The 22,542-nt window shown below is 41.7% G+C and overlaps 1 protein-coding gene across 1 annotated transcript; it reads right to left on the reverse strand.

Annotated features, from left to right (window-relative positions):
* Window positions 1–3,062: 3,062 nt before the first annotated feature.
* Window positions 3,063–20,968, reverse strand: CCNB2 (cyclin B2). Its single transcript, XM_030878852.2, has 9 exons — window positions 20,945–20,968; window positions 18,287–18,415; window positions 18,068–18,181; window positions 12,731–12,901; window positions 11,910–12,068; window positions 9,936–10,172; window positions 8,381–8,521; window positions 4,265–4,375; window positions 3,063–3,173 (listed from the first exon to the last, which is right to left on the reverse strand). The coding sequence occupies exons 1-9, from the start codon at window positions 20,966–20,968 to the stop codon at window positions 3,063–3,065; spliced, it is 1,197 nt and encodes a 398-aa protein (XP_030734712.2).
* Window positions 20,969–22,542: the final 1,574 nt, after the last annotated feature.

The following is a 22,542-nucleotide window of genomic DNA, read 5'->3' on the forward strand; positions in this document are numbered from 1 at the left end:
CTCTGACATAAATCGTACCAGTGTTTTCTTAGGTCAGTCTCCCAAGGCAATAGAAATAAAAGCAAAAATAAACAAATGGGACCTAATCAAACTTACGAGCTTTTGCACAGCAAAAGAAACCATTAAAAAAAAAAAGACAACCTACAGAATATTTGTAAATGATGTGACCAACAGGGCTTAATTTCCAAAATATACAAACACCTCATACAACTCAACAAAATAACAGCCCAATCAAAAAATGGGCAGACCTTAATAGACATTCCTCCAAAGAAGATATACAGATGGCCAACAGGCACATGAAAAGATGCTCAACACTGCTAGTTATTAGAGAAATGCAAATCAAAACTATAATGAAGTACCACCTCACACCAGTCAGAATGGCCATCATTAAAAACTCTACAAATAACAAATGCTGGAGAGGGTGTGGAGAAAAGGGAACCCTTCTACATTGTTGGTGGGAATGTAAATTGGTGCAGCCACTATGGAAAACAGTATGGAGGTTCCTTAGAAAACTAGAGTTGCCATATGATCCAGCAATCCCACTCCTGGGCATATATCCAGAGAAAACCATAGTTCAAAAAGATACATGCACCCATATGTTCATAGCAGCACTGTGGAAACAACCTAATTGTTCACAGACAGATGATAAAGAAGATGTGGTACATATATACAATGGAATACTACTCAGCCATAAAAAAGAACGAAATACTGCCATTTGCAGCAACATGGATGCAACTAGAGATTATCATACTAAGTGAAGTCAGAAAGACAAATACCATATGATATCACTTATATGTGGAATCTAAAATATGACACAAATGAACCTATCTATGAAACAGAAACAGACTCACGGACATAGAGAACAGACTTGTGGTTGCCAAGGGGGAGGGGGTTGGGGGAGAGACAGAGGGAGGTTGGGATTAAGCAGATGTAAGCTATTATATATGGAATGGATAGATAAACAAGGTCCTACTGTATAGCACAAAGAACTATATTCAGTATCTTATGATAAACCATAATGGAAAAGAATATTAAAAAAAATGTATATATGTATAACTGAATCACTTTGCCGTACAGCAGAAATTAACACAACATTGTAAATCAACTATACTTCAATAAAATTTAAAAAGACAAAAAAGAATTCTGATGTATCTTTGAATGCCCAGAGTCCATCTCTTCCCAAGACCATCAACCTCCTTAAAATAATAGCCACTAGCATTCAAGCACCTCCAGATACTGTGCTTAACATACCTGAGTACAACACTCTGAGGCAGACGCTCTTAGCCCCATTTTACAGACACAGAAACAAGCACAGAGGTCACACAGCTGCTAAGTAGACTTAAACCCAAGCAACCCAGCTTTAGAGTTTGTGCTCTTCAAATACTGGGGTTACATCATCTCATTTTCTAATTTCAGTGTTTTAATGATACTATGATTTCTACTTTCACAACTTATTTCACATTTATAACACATTAGTTCAGGTGCCTGCTTGGCAGATAAGTATCTTAAAGGTCTTTTTGTTTTAATGACATCCTGGAAGTATGAATTTCCTGAGTCAGGGTATTTAATATTTAACTAAGCAAAACATGTAATAAAGAAGCTATAAAATGTCTTTGGAATATGCCTGCAAAACCCATCCTTTCTTGATGAGAAGTTGGAGCTCAAGCGTCCCTGGGAAATAACTGCTTTTCAGAGCCAGGCAAGCTCCCTCTCATGCTCTCACTTCGTTACCATTCACACTTGTGACTAAGTTGGTCTAAGGCTGCCATGGGAACAAGCTTCACTAACTCAACAAGGGATATTTATAAGACTTTATACTAGGATTTAACATATAAAGACACCCAGTTCCTCTCCATGCTCGAAACTTAAAAGTTTTACTAGTCAGGCAGCCCTGGCCTGCCCAGGCCTCACTGGAGCCAGGCTCTCCTCCCGGGATGGGGCAGTCACACGCCACAGCCGAGTCACAGAGCCAGGCACCTGGGGACCTCAGTCGCGTAGAAGGCAGCTTTTACCACACTCTAGGTTGGGGAAACACTGCATTAAATGAGTTTACTGCAAAGCTTCTCAGCCTTCATAAATCTTACATGAGTTTGCAGTGTTTCCCAAATGTATCTGACTAACACCTTTCCCTCAAAAAACCAGTTAACTTCTTGTTGAACTAGTAGTTTGGGCAGTCGTTGCTCTAAGAGACTCATTTATTTCATGGTTTTTTTGTGTAGTTTTTTTTTTTTTAGGTTAGTGGTTGGAGGCTGAGAATGCATTCCCTCTTTGATTACATTTAACAGTTTTCTAATGCCCACCAAAAAAATTAAACGATAATGTTGGTGTGATGAATTGGGATTGACGTATATACACTAATATGTATTAAATGGATAACTAATAAGAACCTGCTGTATAAAAAAATAAATAAAATTCAAAAAATAAAATAAACCATAATGTACTTAGAACAACAGGAAAAAGCATTCCAAGTTTCACCTTTAACAGGATGTCACAGGCCTGCTTCCTTTTTCCAGCTGTGGCCCCTTAGCACTGCTATTCCTGGTCTCAACCATGCCTTGGAGTGAAATACATTATGAGGGTTACTTCTGGAAGCCATCAACCTTGTGGGCCAGGTGTTCCTGTATAGGAATTAGAAAATAGTTAATGCAGGTTCTAGAAAGGGAATGTCATGGTTATCCTCCCATTTTAAATTTTATATAATGAACCAATCTTTAGGAATGGGTGAGCGTTCACTGAAGCCAAGTTGTAGTTTTCTCCGAGAATGGTAAGGTCTTTCCCCAAGCCATCAGGGCAATAATTTACATATTACAATCATAATAGCTCAAAAAGAAATTAGTCAAACAAGCTTCTATTGATTTCTTCAGTATAGAATACCCAAATACACACACATAGGATACCTTAAGAAAATCAACAGCTTTATTTTTCCTCAATATACATTTAGAAAATCAGTCTGAGAAAAGGTTTCATGAAATAGACCAGAGGACTATATATAAAGTCAGGAGTTCCAAATCAGCAAGACAAAGTGCACAGACGAAGCACTCTTCCCTGAGGGCCTCGGCAGCCTAGGACCGTCCCAGCAGAGGTGAGGCAAGCTCTTGGATGGTTTTTGAGTTCAGCTGGGGAGTCGTGCTGATCTTCAGGAGTTTGCTGCTGGCATACTTATTCTTGATGGCCTGCAGAAGTCATCTGTGATTAAGCACACATCAGGAGCACCACCGCCCCGCCACCCCCAAACTCACACCTTATTCCTAGTCTAATTTACAAGTATCAAAGGGCCAGACCCACAGTCTTCAAAGGGTATGATGATGCCAAATCACTGAAGCCAGCAAGTGCTCTAGGGCATGATGTGTTGTGCTTGACAATTTCCTGCCATGCCTAGTGGTGGATAAAACCCAGCTGGTAGCACAGGTGATGGTTTCAAGGTCCAAAGAGCAGGCTTTCTCTCATGAGCTCCCAGAGGGGTGGGAGGTGGGAGCTGTGTTTATCATACCTAAGTGCCATCAGGACATAATGGATTTGCCAGCACTGGGAGCAGTAACTGGCCATAAAAGTGAGTGGCAACTAGTGCTTAGATCCCAGATGATACTCTCAGGACTGAAAACATGACACTTCCACGGTGTGCTAAATAATGCTGAAACTACAAGTAAGGAAGCAAATCAGGCCGTGAGGCCACTTGGTACAAATGCCTTGCTCTCTGTCAGACCCGTGGTGAGCTCTGATATTTGGCCTCACACAAGCACAGGACAGCACCCCCTCTCCTCTGGTTTCTCCTCTCAGGTCGGCCACACAGAGACAGACTCCAAGCTCCCAGGATGCTTCCTGAATGGACTGCTTCACCATGCTGGCTGTTCAGGTGCCTCTCAGTCATTGTCCTAAAAGGTGCTGGACAAAGGCCCTGAATGATGTCACCCGAACACCCAAGCCTTACACAGGGCCACTTAAGCTGGACTCCTGCATGCCAGCCAGCCTTCCGTGCTTGCTGTGCACCCTACCCAGGATGCCGGGTGAAGCATGGATAATACATTGAACAGCTGCTTGGGCCTGGACATAGCGAGCCTGTCTACCTTATTTTAAAGAAAGTCAGTTCTTGGGATTTGTGCGTATGCTCCATGCCCAGCTGTACTAGAAAAATATAAAGAGTTTGTGCTAAAACAGACTCTCACACATGCCAAAATATTTACATGAAAATGCAAACACACATACATCCTCTCATACCCCAAACCCATAATCCAGCGCTTTGAACAGCTTAGGAAAGAGTACTTACGATGAATTTCGTTAACTTTTCATTTACTTTCACTACATTTTTGGCCATGTGCTGCATGACTTCCAATACTTCGTTCTCTGTGTATCCAGTGTAATACTGCTGCTTTAAGTTCTGGAACACAACGCAAGCAGAAGAAGCAAGATAAAGCCTCCACTTCTTTAGGAGAGCACATCTTACACATGCTGGCATTACTTACGTAAAAGCTATAAAAAATATTCTTACCTGCTGGAAAGTCAGTCTCAGCCCCAACCACTACCATGGTACCAGCAAAGCAGCCAGTAAATGCAGGATGACTCTGGCTCGGAGCAGGACTAAATTAAGACGTTACATAGCTCTCAGCTAAATCAAATGGAGAGGGTCCCAAATAATGATGTTTTAAAGAAGGTTGTATATGTAAGTAGGGTACTTCAAGTAACAAAGCTTTCATGCTTGCCTCTGTCACCACACTGAAAGGGGAAGGAAAGTGAGGCAGAGTATAAACAAACCCAACAAAGGGTTTACAGAGATCGGGGTCTAGCACATCTCAGTCCCCTCGTTAAAGCCCTGCCTGGCAGAGGCTGGTAGGGAGCTCGAGAGCACAGACATCTGTATTGTCGGTCAGGGAAAGGGGTTCAGGATTAAGAAATAAACTGGCCCGTAAGCAGCAATCTAAGCTACCAAACCCAGAAGAACGAAGACCTCCCAGCAGCACTCTCCTGTCGGGCCCTGTGTAGTTAAGCACTAGAGGACACAGAGCACTCAGAGAAGCATCTACACCCAGCCTCGTGGCCCAGCCTCCCAGAGACCAAAATTCAAGCAAAAGGACAGCTGTTGATTGATAACATGACTTACTTTGTAGATATGAAGATATGTAACCTGACTTTATTTCAGATTTGTGATAAAATTCTAAAAGCTAAAACACACCCCTTTCAAATGCATAATATAATTGGGAAAATAAACCACGATATAACCTTAATCCTAAAACAGTTTAAAGGAAAAAAGAACTAAGCAGGAGTGAATCCTGATGTAATGCACAACCACTGGTATTTTGAAATCAGTTGCCAGGAAACAGGGAGGCCTATAGTTAATAGGTTTAGGGCCAAGGAAGCACCTCTTAGAGTAATTTGGCTAAAATAAGCCATTGGTACCAAGAGCATGTGCCATAGATGTTACCAGTGGCCTTTTTGCCTTCAATTTTTATATCAAAAATTTTCAAATCTATAGAAAAACTGAAAGAATAAGATAATGAACATCTGTATTTTCTTTGTGCAGATTCATCAGTTCTTAATATTTTGCCACTTTTTCTCTCCTCCTCTTTCTCTTTCTCTCTCTCACTCATGGTGTCTGCAACTCGCTTTCAAATGGTTTGGCAAAAGTTGTGTGAGATTTTTGAAGCCATCAAACATCTGGACCATTTGAAAGTGAGTTGCAGACGCCATGACACATCACTTCTAAATGTTTCACCTAAAGCATCTCCTAAGAAGTATTTTCCTCCCTAGCTACAATACCTTTATCGCATAAGAAACATCAACAGTTCCATAATATCATCTAATATATAGTCAATATTCAAATTCCTGCAATTGTTGCAAAAATATCTTTTATAGATTTTTCTTTTTATATCCAGGGTCCAATCAAGGTACAGACAGTACATTTGGTTGTTGTTGTCTTTAGTCTTTAAAACTCCCATTTTCTTGGCTTTAAATGACATTGATTTTTTTGAAGGATCCAGGTCAGTTACTTTGAGAACGTCCCATTCTGGATGTGTCTGTGTTTCATGATGACTGGATTCATGTCCAACATTTTAGACATGAATTCTATTTAGACGATAATGCATACTTCCTATTACACCAGAAGGCAGGTAAAGTCAGGTAGTCTCACCACTGGTGATACCAAGCTCAATCACTGGGTTAAGGTAGTAACCGCCAGACGTCTCCATCACAAAGGTACAGTTTTTCTTCAGAAATACTACACATCGGGCTTCCCTGGTGGCACAGTGGTTGAGGGTCCGCCTGCCAATGCAAGGGGACGTGGGTTCGTGCCCCGGTCCGGGAGGATGCCGCGGAGCGACTTGGCCCGTGAGCCATGGCCGCTGAGCCCGCGCGTCTGGAGCCTGTGCTCCGCAACGGGAGAGGCCACCAACAGTGAGAGGCCCGCGTACCACAAAAAATACTACACATCTGTGGGGTGATATTTTGAGAACAATGTGAATCTTGTTTGCCCAAGTTATTTTACTTAATGCTATAAGCATCAATTGACGATCCTTGCTTGAATCAATTATTACACTAGGGGTTTAAAAATGGTGGATTTCTATCTCTACCACTGTTTCTACTTTAATTAGCTGGCATTCTACTAACTTTTTTTTTAAGTCCCTCCCTCCCTCTCTTCCTTCCTTTTTATTATTATGGGCTCATGCATTTTTTAATGCATTATAATCTATTACTGTCACAATTCTTTTTAATGCCCAACTTTAGTCAGAAGGAGCCCTTTCAAGCCAGTTTCTATGTCCTTTTGATGTGACCTCATTGATCTCTGAGAATTTGCTTGCTACCTATTACAAACTGATCTAGGCTCATCTTGTACTTCCCCTGCCACAGCCCTGAAATCAGCTATTTCTTGAAGGAGCCCTAGTTCCGAGTATGTCATGGCACTGAGTATGCAAGATGTGAGCACTAGGTATCTCCATTGCTACTGGGTTGTCATTGTTTCTGGGCCTTTCATTATGAATTTATTGATATTTTTAAAACAGACTTAATATTATAGGGTTTTCCTTTGTTTTTAATTGTTAACAATATTTTATCTTCTTACAGTGAAAATTTTAGTCCTTAATACACGAATCTTTGCTTTATCCTACAATAAAAATAGTTCCAGGATTATAATAACAGACCACTATTAACCTAGAAACAGATTAGTAAACCTCTTAAGTAAACTTTAAGTATGTTACCTTTTTTAGTCCTTTGTTTTAATTTCACATCCCGCTAAAAATGCACAGTCGGAGTGCTGTGTTCAAAAGTTACGGGAATTAATTCTTCCCTCTGGTCTGTTACCACTTTGAATATATAGTGACATTGTTTTTGCTTTATTCCAGTTTCGGTTTTGCATAGAACATTCGTATTGTTCAAAAGTCAAAAAAGTTACATTACACTGTATACAAGTTAATAAAAAATTACAACCAGAAGTTCTGCTCCTATCCTCAACCTTCTACCCTGATACCCACCCTGAGGTATCCATCTTCATTAGTTTCTGGTCTATTCTTCTTGTATTTTTTGAAAAATTAGCAAATACATAAGCACAGATACATATCCTCTCTCTCTTACTCCCATTCTTTCTTACATAAAATGTAAACTCTACATACTGTGTAGAGGAAAAGGTCCACCACGATGCCCTGGCATTCTTACACATATCCACCACATAGGCCACGCAGACAAAGGCCTGAACCACATTGATCTGTCCTGGCAAAGTGCTTTGTGATCCTCCGGGAACATGATGGGGTAGCAGGCGAGGGGGCCGCCTCCAAGCCGTCTCCCACTCACTTCCCTATCTCTTCTGGGTAGGAGGCTGTAATGAGACCACTCGTTATCACCTCCTGGGCTCTGCTGGGGTGTTTGCTCTGCTGCTTGTGGGCTACAGATACAGACTCTAAAACTGCTTAGTGGCAGTGCAGAATGGGCCCATCCACAGAAGCGATCCTCTGACTCGCATTGCAGCCAGTGGCCCCTTTTGTTTCACTGTTATCCTTTTTGGTGTGTGAAACAAGAACCCAGGCAGGAGCTGACATCCCTGGCTAATTTTATGAACCTCAAAGTGGCTCATTTCATCTTTACCGGGTAAACCAGGTCAGGCCTTGGCCCTGTTTTGTCTTATGTGCTTGACAACTTGCTTGTTTCATTTAACAAAATATCCCAGAAATCTTAGCGTACCAGTTCTTAGTGGCCTTCCTCATTCTTTACGACTCTGTAATATGTTTGCGTACCATGGTGTTGTCACCTAGGTTACGCCTGCATCATTCCAAGCAGCTCTTTTAAGCCTGTGGCCTTTTAGCAACTGCTTCAAGGATAGTGTGTGACAAATGCTAACGCCTTTTGTGTCTAGAGTCCCTAAAATACAGCTAATTAATTTCTTCTTAAATTCAACGCTTACCCATTTTCCGTGGCCTAGAACCTTCTGGGACAGGCAGGAAGCGGCTGCTGCCACCTTAGAAGGGTGATAATGCACCATGTCGTAGTCAATGAGAGTCAGTTCCATCAAGTATTTGGCTAAAGTGTGCTGTTCAACATCAACCTATGAAAGAACAGATGGTAAGAAGCATGGCTGTTATGACTCTCTTGCAAAATTCTGGGTGAAGATCTAGAAACTCTAAAAAAAAAAAGATCTAGGAACTCAAATCCACTTCACTCACTTTTCCTTCCCAGGCACTGCTCTATTCCACAGTATGTTACAAACACAGAACATGAAGTCTTTTAAGAACCGATAAGTTCCCATATCTCTTCCCTCTTGCATCTAGAGATATGGGAACATATGTATATGTATAACTGATTCACTTTGTTATAAAGCAGAAACTAACACACCATTGTAAAGCAATTATGCTCCAATTAAGATGTTAAAAAAAAAAAAAAAAACGCCACGTGAAGAGAAAGAGACACATGAGGAGAAGACCATGTGAAAAGGCCCAGGGCCAGTTACAAGCCAAAGAAAGAGGCCTAGAACGGATCCTTCTTTCACAGCCCTCAAAAGGAACCAGCACTGCCAAGACCTTGATTTCAGATTTTAGCCTCCAGAACTGAGAAACAATATATTTCTATTGTAAGCCACCCAGTTTGGGGTACTGTGTTATGGCAGCCCTCAGAAACGAATTCATATGTCAATGTTCAGCCCCTTAACTCTCTTCCCTTAAGAAATAGAGCTCAACTATTTACAATTACCAAGACATGGAAACAACCTAAATGTCCATCAACAGATGAATGGATAAAGAAGATGTGGTACATATATACAATGGAATATTACTCGGCCATAAAAAAGAATGAAATAATGCAATTTGCAGCTACATGGATGGACCTAGATATTATCATACTAAGCAAAGTAAGTCAGAAAGACAAATAACATATGATACCACTTACATGTGGAATCTAAAACGTGACACAAATGAACTTATCTATAAAACAGAAACAGACTCACAGACATAGAGTAGAGACTTGTGGTTGCCAAGGGGGAGGGGGATGGGGGAGGGAAGTATTGGGAGTTTGAGACTAGCAGATGCAAATTATTACATGTAGAATGATAAACAACAAGGTCCTACTGTATAGCACAGGGAACTATATTCAATATCCTGTAATAAATCATCATGGAAAAGAATATGAAGAAGAATGTATATATGTATGTATAACTGAGTCACTTTGCTGTACACCAGAAACTAATACACTGTAAATCAACTACACTTCAATTTTTAAAAATAATAAAAAAAAGAAATAGGGCTCAAAAAAAAAAGTCACTTTGCTGTACAGCAGTATTTAACACAACACTGTAACTCTACTTTAATAAAAAATTTTAAAAAAAAAGAACTGATAAGTTAAGTGTTAGGACTTATCTAAAAGATGCATCCTATAAATTCATGAGTTTTCCTTTAATTGGGTCAGTGTTTCTGGGATGAGACAACAAACAGCAAAATAAAGTCTCCTATGGAATTGGAGGCACTTACCTCTCCGGCTTTTGATGCCCGCCTTAAGAAATGTAGTGGTAAAGGTCGACCCAACTCAAATTTCAGTTCTTTCAAAATTAGAGTTTCCATTTCTCGAATCTGAGAACTGGTGTAAGCATTGTCTGTGATGTAAACGAAGTCTTCAATATTTGGAGAAAACATCTCCTCATACTTGGAAGCCAAGAGCAGAGCTGTAATCCCAACCAGTTGAAGCTTCTTACGAGAGACTGGCTGAACCTAATTGAAGAAGAGTGTGTCAAAAGTCTTAACTAACAAAAGGATGGGGGCTCTGGGTGGAAGAAAGTAAGAGGAAACCAAGTCCTGAAGAAGTGCACGTTGTCTCTGCTCACACCCCTCTTAAGGGCACAGGAAGCTGAGTGTTGATCACAGGCACCACCATGGCTCGCAGGTGCCGTCTATCATGGAGTGCTTGCTATGTGCCAGGCACAGTGCTAAGATTCAAACAATCATCTCATTGAATCCTCATAAAAAACCTATGAAGTACATATTTTTTACCCCACTTAGAAATAGATGGACTGAGAAAAGATGCAGACATCAGCCCAAGATCAGTCAATTGCTGACTGACAACCAAGCTCCCAGGCACTGCTCCACCCCCATCATCCTGGCTTGAGTGTCTGGGGAAGCCCCAATATGGCACTCAGCATGGTCTGAATCAGGATGAGGCCAAGCAAAAAAGCAGGAATTTAATGGATGACTAGGGCTGAGGAACTGCCTTAAGTGTCTCCTTAATCCTCATCAAAAGTACACTCATTATTCAGCCTGAAGAACCTTCCAAAGATGCTTCAGGGTCAGAGAAAATCTCAGCCTAGAGGATAAGTGTTTCCCTTAACTTTCTTTTCTTTTTAAACTAGGAATTTGTGTTTTTTTGCTTCAACTCTCAATATTGAAAATCTACCACAAATATAACAGTGCTTTCGTATCCAGTGAGGATTGTATAATAAAAACCACTGACTTGGGCTTCCCTGGTGGCACGGTGGTTGAGAGTCCGCCTGCTGATGCAGGGGACATGGGTTTGTGCCCCGGTCCGGGAACATCCCACATGCCGCGGAGCGGCTGGGCCCGTGAGCCACGGCTGCTGAGCCTGCGCATCCGGAGCCTGTGCTCCGCAACAGGAGAGGCCACAGTAGTGAGAGGCCCGCGTACCGCAAAGACAAAACAAAACAAAACAAAAAACTAATGACTCTATGATTACTTAGCATTTTGCAGTATCTCAGGGTCAGTCTTATCAACACAATTATTACTGTATGGTTTGGGCTTGACCTACACCTGTATTATAAATGTTGACTTTAAATAAATAAAGCCTTATCTGAAGGGCTACCCATTTGGTAGACAACGCACCAGTGGTTAATGTCTGGCATTTCTTCTAACTGCTCAGTGTTCTTACATTACCAGTTGAGAAATATTTTGATGATCACTACGCTTCTCGGCTTAATTTCTTACCTCCCTCTTTACTTTAGACCTCACACTGAGTACACTCCCCACACATACCTCCAACCCATTGTAAAAAGTCTGCCTCCTGCCTCTTCTACACCGATTCAATGCCACAGCCGGCTGGAAACTGTTAAGTCCTCTAGCCAAACTCTCATTTTTCAGATGAGGAAGCTTAACACCAAAGAGTACTGAACTATGGAAACTGTGCAAGTGGGCCTGGAGAACCAGCCTCCAAAGGCACCACAGGCTTCAGATGGACTTTCAGACCATCTCATGGTTTATCTCCTCCGATGAATGATTGCGGCAAGGCAGCATCTCCCCTGAGCACTTTTCAGCAGGCTGACCTAACAGAAATGCCCAGCATTGGTCAGCATCACCAGAGGTTTGACACACTTGGACTACTTCCTTTTCTAGCACTTGAAGTTCTTTGGCATCTAATTGGCTTTTGGTTTTTTCTTCAGAGGCACCACACCTTGGCAGTGCATAAATGCAAAGTTCACTGAGCTGCACGAAGTCCCTTACCTGTAAAAATCGGTCCATGATGGCGACGCACATGTACAGAGTTTCCTGCAGCAGCCTAAACTTGGAGTGGACTTGCACCAGCCAATCCACCAGGATGGCACGCATGCGTCCGTTTATCTCTCTTCCATCTAAAAAATGTGGATTTATGGATTGTAGAACCTGTAGGTGGAGTTAAAAGTTTAAAAAGCAGACCTCGATAAACAACAAGGTCCTACTGTAGCACAAGGAACTATATTCAATATCCTGTGATAAACCATAATGTAAAAGAGTATCAAAAAGAATACATATATCTATAACTGAGTCACTTTGCTATACAGCAGTAATTAACACAACATTGTAATTCAACTATACTTCAATGAAAAATAAATTTTAGGGACCTCCCTGGCGGCGCAGTGGCTAAGAATCCACCTCCCAGTGCATGGGACACAGGTTTGAGCCCTGGTCCAGGAAGATCCCACATGCCGCGAAGCAACTAAGCCCGTGAGCCACAACTACTGAGCCTGTGCTCTAGAGCCCGCGAGCCACAACTACTGAGCCCGCGTGCCACAACTACTGAAGCCCACACACCTAGAGCCCATGCTCTGCAACAAGAGAAGCCACTGCAATGAGAAGCCCGCGCACTGCAACGAAGAGTAGCCCCCGCTTGCTGCAACTAGAGAAAGCCCGTGCACAGCAGGCCCAATGCAGCCAAAAATAAATTAATTAATTAAATAAAATAAATTTTAAAAAATAAGTTAAGAAAAAAAGCTGACCTCATTTCCTTCCCAGCTATGTGGTAAATTCCACACTGCTGTACAACCAAAACACAAAGGCCCACTCACCTCAAGCTGCCTTAGATACTGATAGATATCCTTAACATAGTCGCTGCAGAGCTGAGGGTTCTCCCAGTCTTCAGTATCAATATCCTCAATTTTGCAGAGCAAGGCATCAGAGAAAGCTTGGCAGAGGTTCTCTTCCTTCATGGAGATATCCACAGGTGTGGGAGAGGGACCCTACACCCACAAATGAAAGTGTATGTATCACTACCTTGGGAGTAGCCTTGATCACAAATACAAGCAGGGCCAACTGGTTTAAAAGTATCATATGCATTTTTATAAATGATAAAGCCAAAACAAATACATTTCAGAGTAAGAGGTGAATAATTCAAGATGTAGGGGATGAAGTTTTTGGAGATATACTCCCCTGTTTAAAACCACTCTAGGGGGTGGGAGGGAGGGAGATGCAAGAGGGAGGAGATATGGGGATATATGTATAACTAATTCACTTTGTTATAAAGCAGAAACTAACACACCATTGTAAAGCAATTATACTCCAATAAAAATGTTAAAAAAAACACTCTAGGGGACTTCCCTGGTGGCACAGTGGTTAAGACTCCACGCTCCCAGTGCAGGGGGCCCGGGTTTGCTTCTCTCCAGCCTCCTGGGCAGGTCTCCCTCACCTCAAGCAGTCTCCCTCTTCCCAGAAGCCTCTTGTCCCTGTATCCACATGGATTATTCCCTCACCTTCTTCAAGTTTTGCTTAAGTGTTATCTTCTCAATTAGGTCTGTCCTATTTAAAATTACCATCTGCCTTCTATTCCCCCCACACATATGTTTCATCTCTTTTACTGTGTTTTTCCCCAAAGAATCGATAACCTCTTAATATACTATAGAGTTTATTTATATATGATGTGTATTATTTTCTGTCTACCTCTACCAGAATGTAAGCTTTATAACCTTACATTTATTCAAACTGATTTTGTCCACTAAGGTATCTCAAATACCTATGTCATCCCTGACACGGCAAATATTTACTGAGTGAAAGAAAGTTAGACACCTGGGTTCAGAGATTCCTAGAGCTGATAGTTCACTTTAGCAGTAGCCTCTTGTGCAAGTGTAATGTTTTCTTCTCATGAACCAATTTATTCTAAATTGAGAAATTGGCAACACAAAAGCAGGAAAGCACATTCCAGCCTATGAATAAAACAGAAGGAGGAAGCAAAGACTGAGCAAGTATACACCCAGTACTTTATTTTCTTATGCTGACTGGGTGATTATTTATAAAAATCACACAAATTAAAATTTTATGAAGTTTAAACAAGCATTTAGTAATGAAGCATAAACAATTACTTTTTTAAAGAATAAGAGGTACTTCTCAAAGTATAGCCTAGGACTGCAAGGCTATAAGAATATGTATTAAAGTAATAAAATACAGAAGGAAAGAGAAGGCAGTATAATAAACAATTTTAATTTACATTAAAGCTCAATGGTTATAGTTTCCAGTCTTAGAGAAGAAGAAAACAGTAACTATATATATATAGATAGATAGATAGATAGGTAGCAATTCAAAACATGCCCTTCCCTCTTAAACCAAAGGTCTTAAACTGAGGAAGGGCTAGGTGAGCAAGAGGTATACAGGTATACCTCATCTACTCAAGAATTTAAGAACTGTTAGAAGGAATAAGAAGAGCTACCTGGGGTACCAGGGAGAAACCTAGTGAGGTTACCAGAGACGATAGGACCTCAAGGAAAATGAGTAGGCAAAGGTACACAAGCACAAAATCCCAGGGGAAGCCAAGAAATAAAGGCAAGTCTGGGGGCTTCCCTGGTGGCGCAGTGGTTGAGAATCTGCCTGCCAATGCAGGGGACACAGGTTCGAGCCCTGGTCTGGGAAGATCCCACATGCCGCGGAGCAACTGGGCCCGTGGGCCACAACTACTGAGCCTGCGCGTCTGGAGCCTGTGCTCTGCAACAAGAGAGGCCGTGATAGTGAGGCCCGCGCACTGCGATGAAGTGGGCCCCACTTGCCACAACTAGAGAAAGCCCTTGCACAGAAACGAAGACCCAACACAGCAAAAATAAATAAATTAATTAATAAACTCCTATCCCCAACAACAACAACAACAAAAAAAAGTGACATCTTTAAAAAAAAGGCAAGTCTGGGAACTGCATGTTGATTTGGGACGGCAGAAGGTAGTGCGTGAGGTGACAGAAATGGGCTGGGAAGGTGAGCAAAACTTAGCTAAGGAGTTTAGATTTTATTTGAATGTAAGTGACCCCACTGAAGAAACTGAGCAAGAGTAATTAGAATCAGATGTGCATTTTAATAAGCCCATGTAGCTTCAGTTTAAGCTTACCTTTTTTAAGAATAAGCATCATCACTCTCCCCAGGGAGGGCAATCAGTACCAGAAAGCCTAAGAAGGCAGAGGTTATCTTCATGTGCTTCAGACTGCCTTAGCAGCTTGAAATGTTTACCTATGTCTACGCAGAAGTATATCTGAGTTTAGCCATATCCAAGGCCACCAGGATGAGACAAGGATAATTGCTCTGGGCCTTAATTTAGAATTTATTGAAAGCATTCCTTTTGGACTCCAACATAATCTAATTATTCTGAAATCCTTTCTAAGATCCCGCTTTCCTGTACAGATTATAGCCTAAACCCTGTGGGCCAACTGTGCAATCCTGTCCAGAGTCTGCTGCATGCAAAGGTAAAAAAATGCATCAGCTAGTTACCCACTACAAAAGTGGTTCTAGAACAAAAACCTTCAAATTAGATTAATGAATGAGCCCTGTGGATTGTCAGAGACAACTGAAAAGTAGTAATAAAAACAATAAAGCTGTCAGATTTTGCTGAACTTGAGAACCTGCTCTTTGGTAAAGGATGGGTAGACTGTGAGTAAAGGCTACTAAAGTTCTCCTAGCACCAACATTTAATGAGTCGGGTCTGTTAAGAGAACGGATTAATATGAATATGCAAATATATAGGTATTTACACAAGTTTTGGTAAAACACAAAATTCCTTTATTTACTAAATTTATAATAGATAAACAATGTCAATTAAGTGCAATGAGGAAGGACTCCAAGAAAAACTGTTGATTCCAAACAGACAGTTCATGATTTATAGCAATGACTGTGTACACGTGTGTACAAAAGCATACTCAGTTGTGGAAAGGCAAAATCAGTTACCATGATTAGCTTTAGGGAATGCAGTGGAGTGGAATTTTGGGGGTAGGGAGAATAGTTAAAATGAACTGACCCTTTATTCTATGTACTCTATTTCTGTATTGTCTTGCTTATTTATGCATGTTTCTTGTGTAATTAAAAATAAAAGGCACCCTATTTTTTTTTTAATATGAATAATTGTGCTCGTTTTCTTTTATATATAGTTTTTGTTTTAGGGAAAGTTAGCCCATAAAAGATTCTTATAGTTGAATAATGACTATCACCAAATTTAGTGTTTCAATCAAATCTGTAAATCTAAAACCTCATCAGAATTTCTAGCTGCCACTCCCCAGTACATCTCCTAAGCTTGCATCTACCTCTGCTACAGGGTATTATAGTGCATGCTTTCACTCTGACATTCTCGACTTGACTGGGAGCTTCCTGGGGACAGAGTCAGTGGTTCACTCACCTTGTTTCCCCAGTACCCACCAAACAAGAGGCTAGTAAAAAGCCTTCTTCCTTCCTTCAAACTACTCAGTCTGCCAAAGCCTCATGAGTCAGCAAAAAACAGTTTTCTCCAAAAATTGCATGATAATAAGCTTCTGCAAATACCTGTGAATGGCTGGAGTCCTCTCCTTCAGATATTGCTGGCCCATTTCCAAATGCATTTCCCATTGGCTGTCTCTCTGTTACCTCAACAAGTCTAAATCCAAATGAGACACCTTCCCCAAAGCTACCTCAATCTCCTGAATTTCCTATATTTTATTAATTTATTCCATAAATGGTTCCTTAAATACTCAAGTGCTTAAGCTTCTCACTCCTCCACTCCAAGCAACATAGCCAAAGAATTCCTTCTGAATACAGGATGATGTCCCTGAAAGGAGTTCTGGTACATCCCAACACATTTGAGGTTGTTTCTTAGCACCCGTATAGATACTGGTATGTGGATGTCCACTTAGGGGAGATATGGGCTCGTTCAAGACATCCATCAGCCCTTGCTTAGAAAACTGCAGTACCACCTAATTAACGTCCCTTCCATGGCCACCCTACACTGCTTTCATCAGGTCTCTCCTCCTCAAAACATTCCACAGGTTCCTCACTGCCTAATGGGATAAAATCCAAATTCCAAGGCCTTCAAATCCAGCTGCAACCTTCTTCCCAACTTTTTTCCTGTTTCCTCACACAAACCATCTGACCCAATTTAGACTTGCTGACTCTTTGCCCCAAAGGACATAATTTATAGGCCTATTCCCTTTTTGGTGCCTTGATTCCTATTGCTGCTTTGTTCCCCAAAAGGTGCCCCTTCCTATCAGCTTCTTCCTATCCTTAAAAATCCCACTTATTCCAGGAAGTTTCCCCAGACCACTCCATCCCTCAAGATTCTCTCCCTCCTTTAGATGCACCCTGCATTCAGTCATCCATTGCCCATGGGCACCTAGCAGCATGCCCTCGGATTATATATCTAATTTTCAGGTACAGATGCCCCTTCTGGATAAGTCTCCTCAAGGCAAGATGTCTCTTTATCAGCCTTAACACAATTGGATGTGTATAGTAAGTACTCACCTGTTTCTCAAACATATTCAATGTTTTTAATTTCAAACATACAATAATATATACATATTTTGAGCTAGAAAGTGTGAAGTGGTCATTGTTGTATTCTCAGCACCTACAACAGTGCTTGCTTTATTGTAATTATATGAATGTGTGTAATCTATGAATGAGAGCATGCATGAACTAGAACATGATGGAAGATGAACAGGCCAGTGGGTCCATTAGCATTCTAACTTCAGTTGAGCTACCCAGTCACGGAGACTACAATCTATCAACAAAGAATTTTGGCATTACTTTGTTCTTCCATGAGCGAAGGTCTCAGAATTGTAAGCTTCCACCATCTTCATGGTGGAAGTTCATTCTTATAGTTCATTCTTATAGTGAGTTATTTTAATAAAACCTACCAAATTTTCCTCTGAGATCACTAAATTTATTTTATGTATTAAGGTAGTTAAGGTAGTTAACTTTGTATTAAGGTAGTTAACTTTGTTATTCAAGGTCATAATATTATATTAAGGTACCATCACTGAAAAGATGTGTATGTTCATTTTCTACACTGTTGTTTTAAAGTAGAGCTCTAGCTATCACTGTTCTTCAAAAGTTGCACTGACAGTAAAGGTACCCTTATATCCTAGCCCCAAACCGCCTACTTCGTTAAGTATGTTTGTAAATTCAGAACTTCCTACCTTTGGAGCCAACACTTCCATCTGCACTGGTTTCACAGAAGCAGTAGGTTTCAGGTGCTTGTTGACATTTGTTGTTTTGGTGGGTGGAACAGGTACTTTAGTGTTCTGAGCTTTCTAAAAGGGAAAAGAAATGTGAATAGGGCCAGAGGGCCAGTGTTGCCCCTCAGTGCTCTACAGAATCAGCCTAGGGTGTGCAGGTACAATTCTCACAGTTGTTACCTTAGTTACTTGTGTGGCTCTGATGGTAACTCGATTTCCAATTTCTTCTAAAACTGCCCGCCTGATAGTCACATGGCTTTTAGGTTTAGAATTAACTCCCGTGTCAGTATTCTCCAAATCAGTGGACACCTAAAAAAAAAAAAAAAAAGGAAAAAAATTACTGAAGAGTTGAGATCATTTACAATACTTTGCTAGTGTCAGAATTGATTCAGGAAAGGTGAATATGCTGAGATCTATCTGCGAGAGGGAAAAGGTACATTTTAGGAAGTCTAAAAATGCTATTTGTGATTTATAACCTCACTCTAAATTAGGCAAATCACTCCACCTTATCTATTTTTAAAAAATCCCACTAAGAGCTTCACAGATAAGTGATCATTTCTCATATGGTACCCACATCATTTGTCAGAGATCCCTGGATATTAATGGCATCTATTTAAAAAATTTCCTTGACAGAGAAGAGTAACAAGTGCAATTAAGACACAATACTAAAAAGCTGTTTTGGGCTTCCCAGGTGGCGCAGTGGTTAAGAATCCGCCTACCAATGCAGGGGACACGGGTCCGAGCCCTGGTCCGGGAAGATCCCACATGCCGCGGAGCAACTAAGCCCATGTGCCACAACTACCGAGCCTGCGCTCTAGAGCCCGCGGAGCACGACTACTGAAGCCTGCGCGCCTAGAGCCCGTGCTCCACAACAAGAGAAGCCACAGCAACGAGAAGCCTGCGCACCGCAATGAAGAGTAGCCCCTGCTCGGCACAACTAGAGAAATGCCGCGCACAACAACGAAGACCCAACGCAGCCAAAAATAAATAAATAAACTAAATAAAAAAATTTTTTTTAAAAGTGTGGTTTCTGCTTTAAAAAAAAAAAAAAAGCTGTTTAAAAACCAGATGTTTAAAACCTAAACTAGCTTTGATTCTTATGCCATGCTAGAAATAAGAAGTACTCAGGTAGACAAGATCTTTAGAGATACAGCTTTTTAGCCATGAGGGTGCCATAGCATGTACTCTCTATTTTATTAAGGATATTTAGAAAGAAAATAGTTTTCGTGGGTAAAATAGTTTTATCTCAAATTGAAAGTTTGAATTGTATGAAATAAAAATTGTTAGTTGGGCTTCCCTGGTGGCGCAGTGGTTGAGAGTCTGCCTGCCAATGCAGGGGACACGGGTTCGTGCCCGGGTCCAGGAAGATCCCACATCCCGCGGAGCGGCTGGGCCCGTGAGCCATGGCCGCTGAGCCTGCGCGTCTGGAACCTGTGCTCCGCAATGGGAGAGGCCACGGCAGTGAGAGGCCCACATACCGAAAAAAAAAAAAAATTGTTAGTTGACCTTAACCTGCTTTAGACAGAATGTCCTTAGAAACAAAACTTGTTAGTAAAAACAATTCAAACAAAAAAGTTTATTTGATTATATGTGATAAACATTTCATGAGAAAAAAAACAGCATGTACTATCCCTGAAAATTGGGAGGGGTCTTAATCTTAAAAAATTTCCCAACAGGGGGTTTGAATGGACCTACCAGGATAGACAGAGGGGCAGGGAAAAACTCAAGCCTTACCTGAATAGACAGAATTTGACTATGAAAGCACCCGATGGGATAGATTAGACAAAAATTACTTATCAATTTGACTCAGATTCATAAAAGGGTTACAATTAAATACCGAGTGTAATCAACTTATTATTATTAGGATTCTCAAAAGTCGCACTGTTCAATTTTTCCAGCAGTTCCTGAGATGTTTAAAAAGTGTTTCCAAGTTCAATTCTTATGGGTTGAAGCCTGGTTATCTAAATTAAGCCATCTGGAAGGGGAAATCCCCAGCTTTTAACAACCCTACAGCCAGGAGAATGGAGCTCAGGTGTGGCAGTGCCCTCTATTTTTCAGCAAAGAAAAAAGTAGATCCAGGTACAATTCAAACCCACAGAAAAAAATCCAAAATACCATTAACACTTTGTTTTTTGCAAAGACGAAATAAATGAATTTGGACCCTTCTCTCAGTCTGCCATATTGCTCCAAATTATATGCAAAATCTCTTGAGTAAAATCTCTTGCACTTGAGTAAAGAAATTACTTTTTTAAAGGGACAAACGCATACATTAGTGAACTTAGCCTTGTAACACTTCGTGTGCAGAAATAGGAAACTAATAAAAGAGTAATGTGAAAACACCTGAAAAACAACCACAGCTGTTGCTTGATCAAACATTAGAACACTTCACAGACTGCGGAATTTCTTCAGTCCATCTCCCTACCCTCACCACGGATCCCTTAGCTGGCAAGGAGTTTGAGAAGAGAGGAAGGAAACCCCAAGAAGCTGTAACTCTCTAACAACAAAGCGCCCTCGCGGATCGCTCGCCGCGTCCTAGGCCCAGTGCTCTGGGGGCTCACTTGACAACTGCCACCCCCGAGGCGCTTTCCCACACTTCCCCCACCCCAGCGCAGGGACGGCCAGGCCAGGAGCCGGGACCCGGAGGAGCGGAAGCGAGGCGGGGAGAAGCCGGCCGGAGCGGATAGGACAGGCCGCAGGGCCCGGGCCGCCCGCAAGAAGGGGAAAGCGGCGCAGGTTGGGACGAAGAAGCTCGGAGCGGAGGAGAGAGAGAAGCGAGGCGGCCGAGGGCGCTGCGCGGCCGGGGCCCAGGCCTGCGCTGGGGGTCGCCGGCCCACTCACCGTCGGGCGTCGGAGCAGCGCCATGAGGGACGGGACAGGCAAGAGTGGCAGCCCGGCCCAGGGAGGGACGCGGACTGGAAACAGAGAGCACTAGCTTCCCCGGCGCCGTTAGGACTACCCTCCGAGCCCGCACCGCTGGGAATCTTCGTGAAGTCGCCGAGTTCCAGGATTCAAATACCGCGCCGCTCGCGCCCCCATTGGGCGGCCCTACGTACGGCGCCCTCTTCCCATTGGCTAAGTAGGAGACATTCCCGTAGGCTGATTGGCTGAATTATCCAGACCCGTTTGGTTGTCATAACAACCGGTATTTTTCCTGCCTACTGTCTTTTTAAAAATCTCGGCCCTAAAATAAACAAAAATGAAATACCTCGTTGGGAAAGCAGACGTAGGACGCCTTGTCTGAATTTTGACGAGGATGTCAACGGATGTCTACGGATTACGGATGTCTACGTTTGTACTGGGTGGGCGGAAGTTGGTACTAAGGAACACCCTGGAAATGCCATTTCTGACCATTATTTCTCTTCCGGAAATTTCGCGTTCGAGTTTAGGTAGGGTTGGCCTGCCTGGGTTGGGGAACAGGCCCCTCTGGTTGGTTTAGGGCTGCACTGTGTTAGGTGGTTGAGACTCAAACTTGTGCTCAAGGAATGGAAATTGTGGTGTTTATTCAGAAGCTAAGATTCCTAGGAGAGGGGGAAAAAAATGATAAATGCGATTTGTGTGACTCATGATTCATGTAAGCTCTCCATTGTGTTGCCGGCACCTAGCACATTGTTTCGTGTGGGTTGTGATCGGTGCTCAATAAATATTCGTCGAATAAATTATCTTATGATGAGCAAAAGATTTTAAAATGAGAAAGACAAGTGTGATCCAGCCTTGGGCAGCAGGGTGAGAGGCTTGCGTTAAGACCAGAAAAGAGGAAAGAAAAAGTGAGAAGAATGGGAAAGGAGAGAGGAAAGGAAAGGGTCCAAGGCCCACAGTAAAGGTAGTGAAATGACTTCTGATGATAGGCTCCATCTAACAATTTGAGCAAGTTTTCCCATCACTCCTGCTCTACTCTAAAAAATGGTTTCTCTCTCTGTTACTGGGGTACTAATGACCCTTAAATGAAGTGATCTGAATTAAATTCCTTCCCTTGATCTAACATTTCTAAACCTGCTCTTTAGTAAAACAGAAATAATTGCAGCTACTACGTGGCATGGGAAGATGTTAGTGTATCCATTGTCCTATAACTAAAAATTAGATATTCAGTGAAGAAGTATTGGGAAGGGAAAGTATTGGGTTGGCCAAAAAGTGCCTGGTTTTTAAGTAAAACTAAAAGACACTTTTTTCATTTTCACCTAGAACTTTATTGAACAACGTATTCACCCTTTTGTTCCACTATCTTCTGCCATTTTTCAGGCAACTTTGTAATTCCATCTTCCCAAAACGTGTTATCTTTTTGAGCAAAGAACTGTTCCAGGTGCCTTTTACAGTCTTCCAGGCAGTTGAAATTTTTTCCATTAAGAGAATATTGTAAAGACCAAAATAAATGGAAATCTGAAGGTGCAATTCTGGTGAATACAGTGGATGAATCAGAACTTCCCAGCCAATCTGTTAAC

The sequence above is a fragment of the Globicephala melas genome, chromosome 2 (assembly GCF_963455315.2).
Source record: "Globicephala melas chromosome 2, mGloMel1.2, whole genome shotgun sequence".
In the NCBI taxonomy this organism is placed as follows: Eukaryota; Metazoa; Chordata; class Mammalia; order Artiodactyla; family Delphinidae; genus Globicephala; species Globicephala melas.

Bases quoted from the DNA above. Each gene is read 5' to 3' on its own strand.
- CCNB2 (XM_030878852.2), bottom strand. From the start codon at position 20,968: ATGGCGCTGCTCCGACGCCCGACG. The intron at 10,173-11,909 runs GTAAGGGACTTC...TTCTTCAATTAG, and splicing joins TCATGGACCGATTTTTACAG to GTTCAGCCAGTCTCTCGTAA. The intron at 3,174-4,264 runs GTAAGTACTCTT...TGACTTCTGCAG, and splicing joins AAAAGTTAACGAAATTCATC to GCCATCAAGAATAAGTATGC.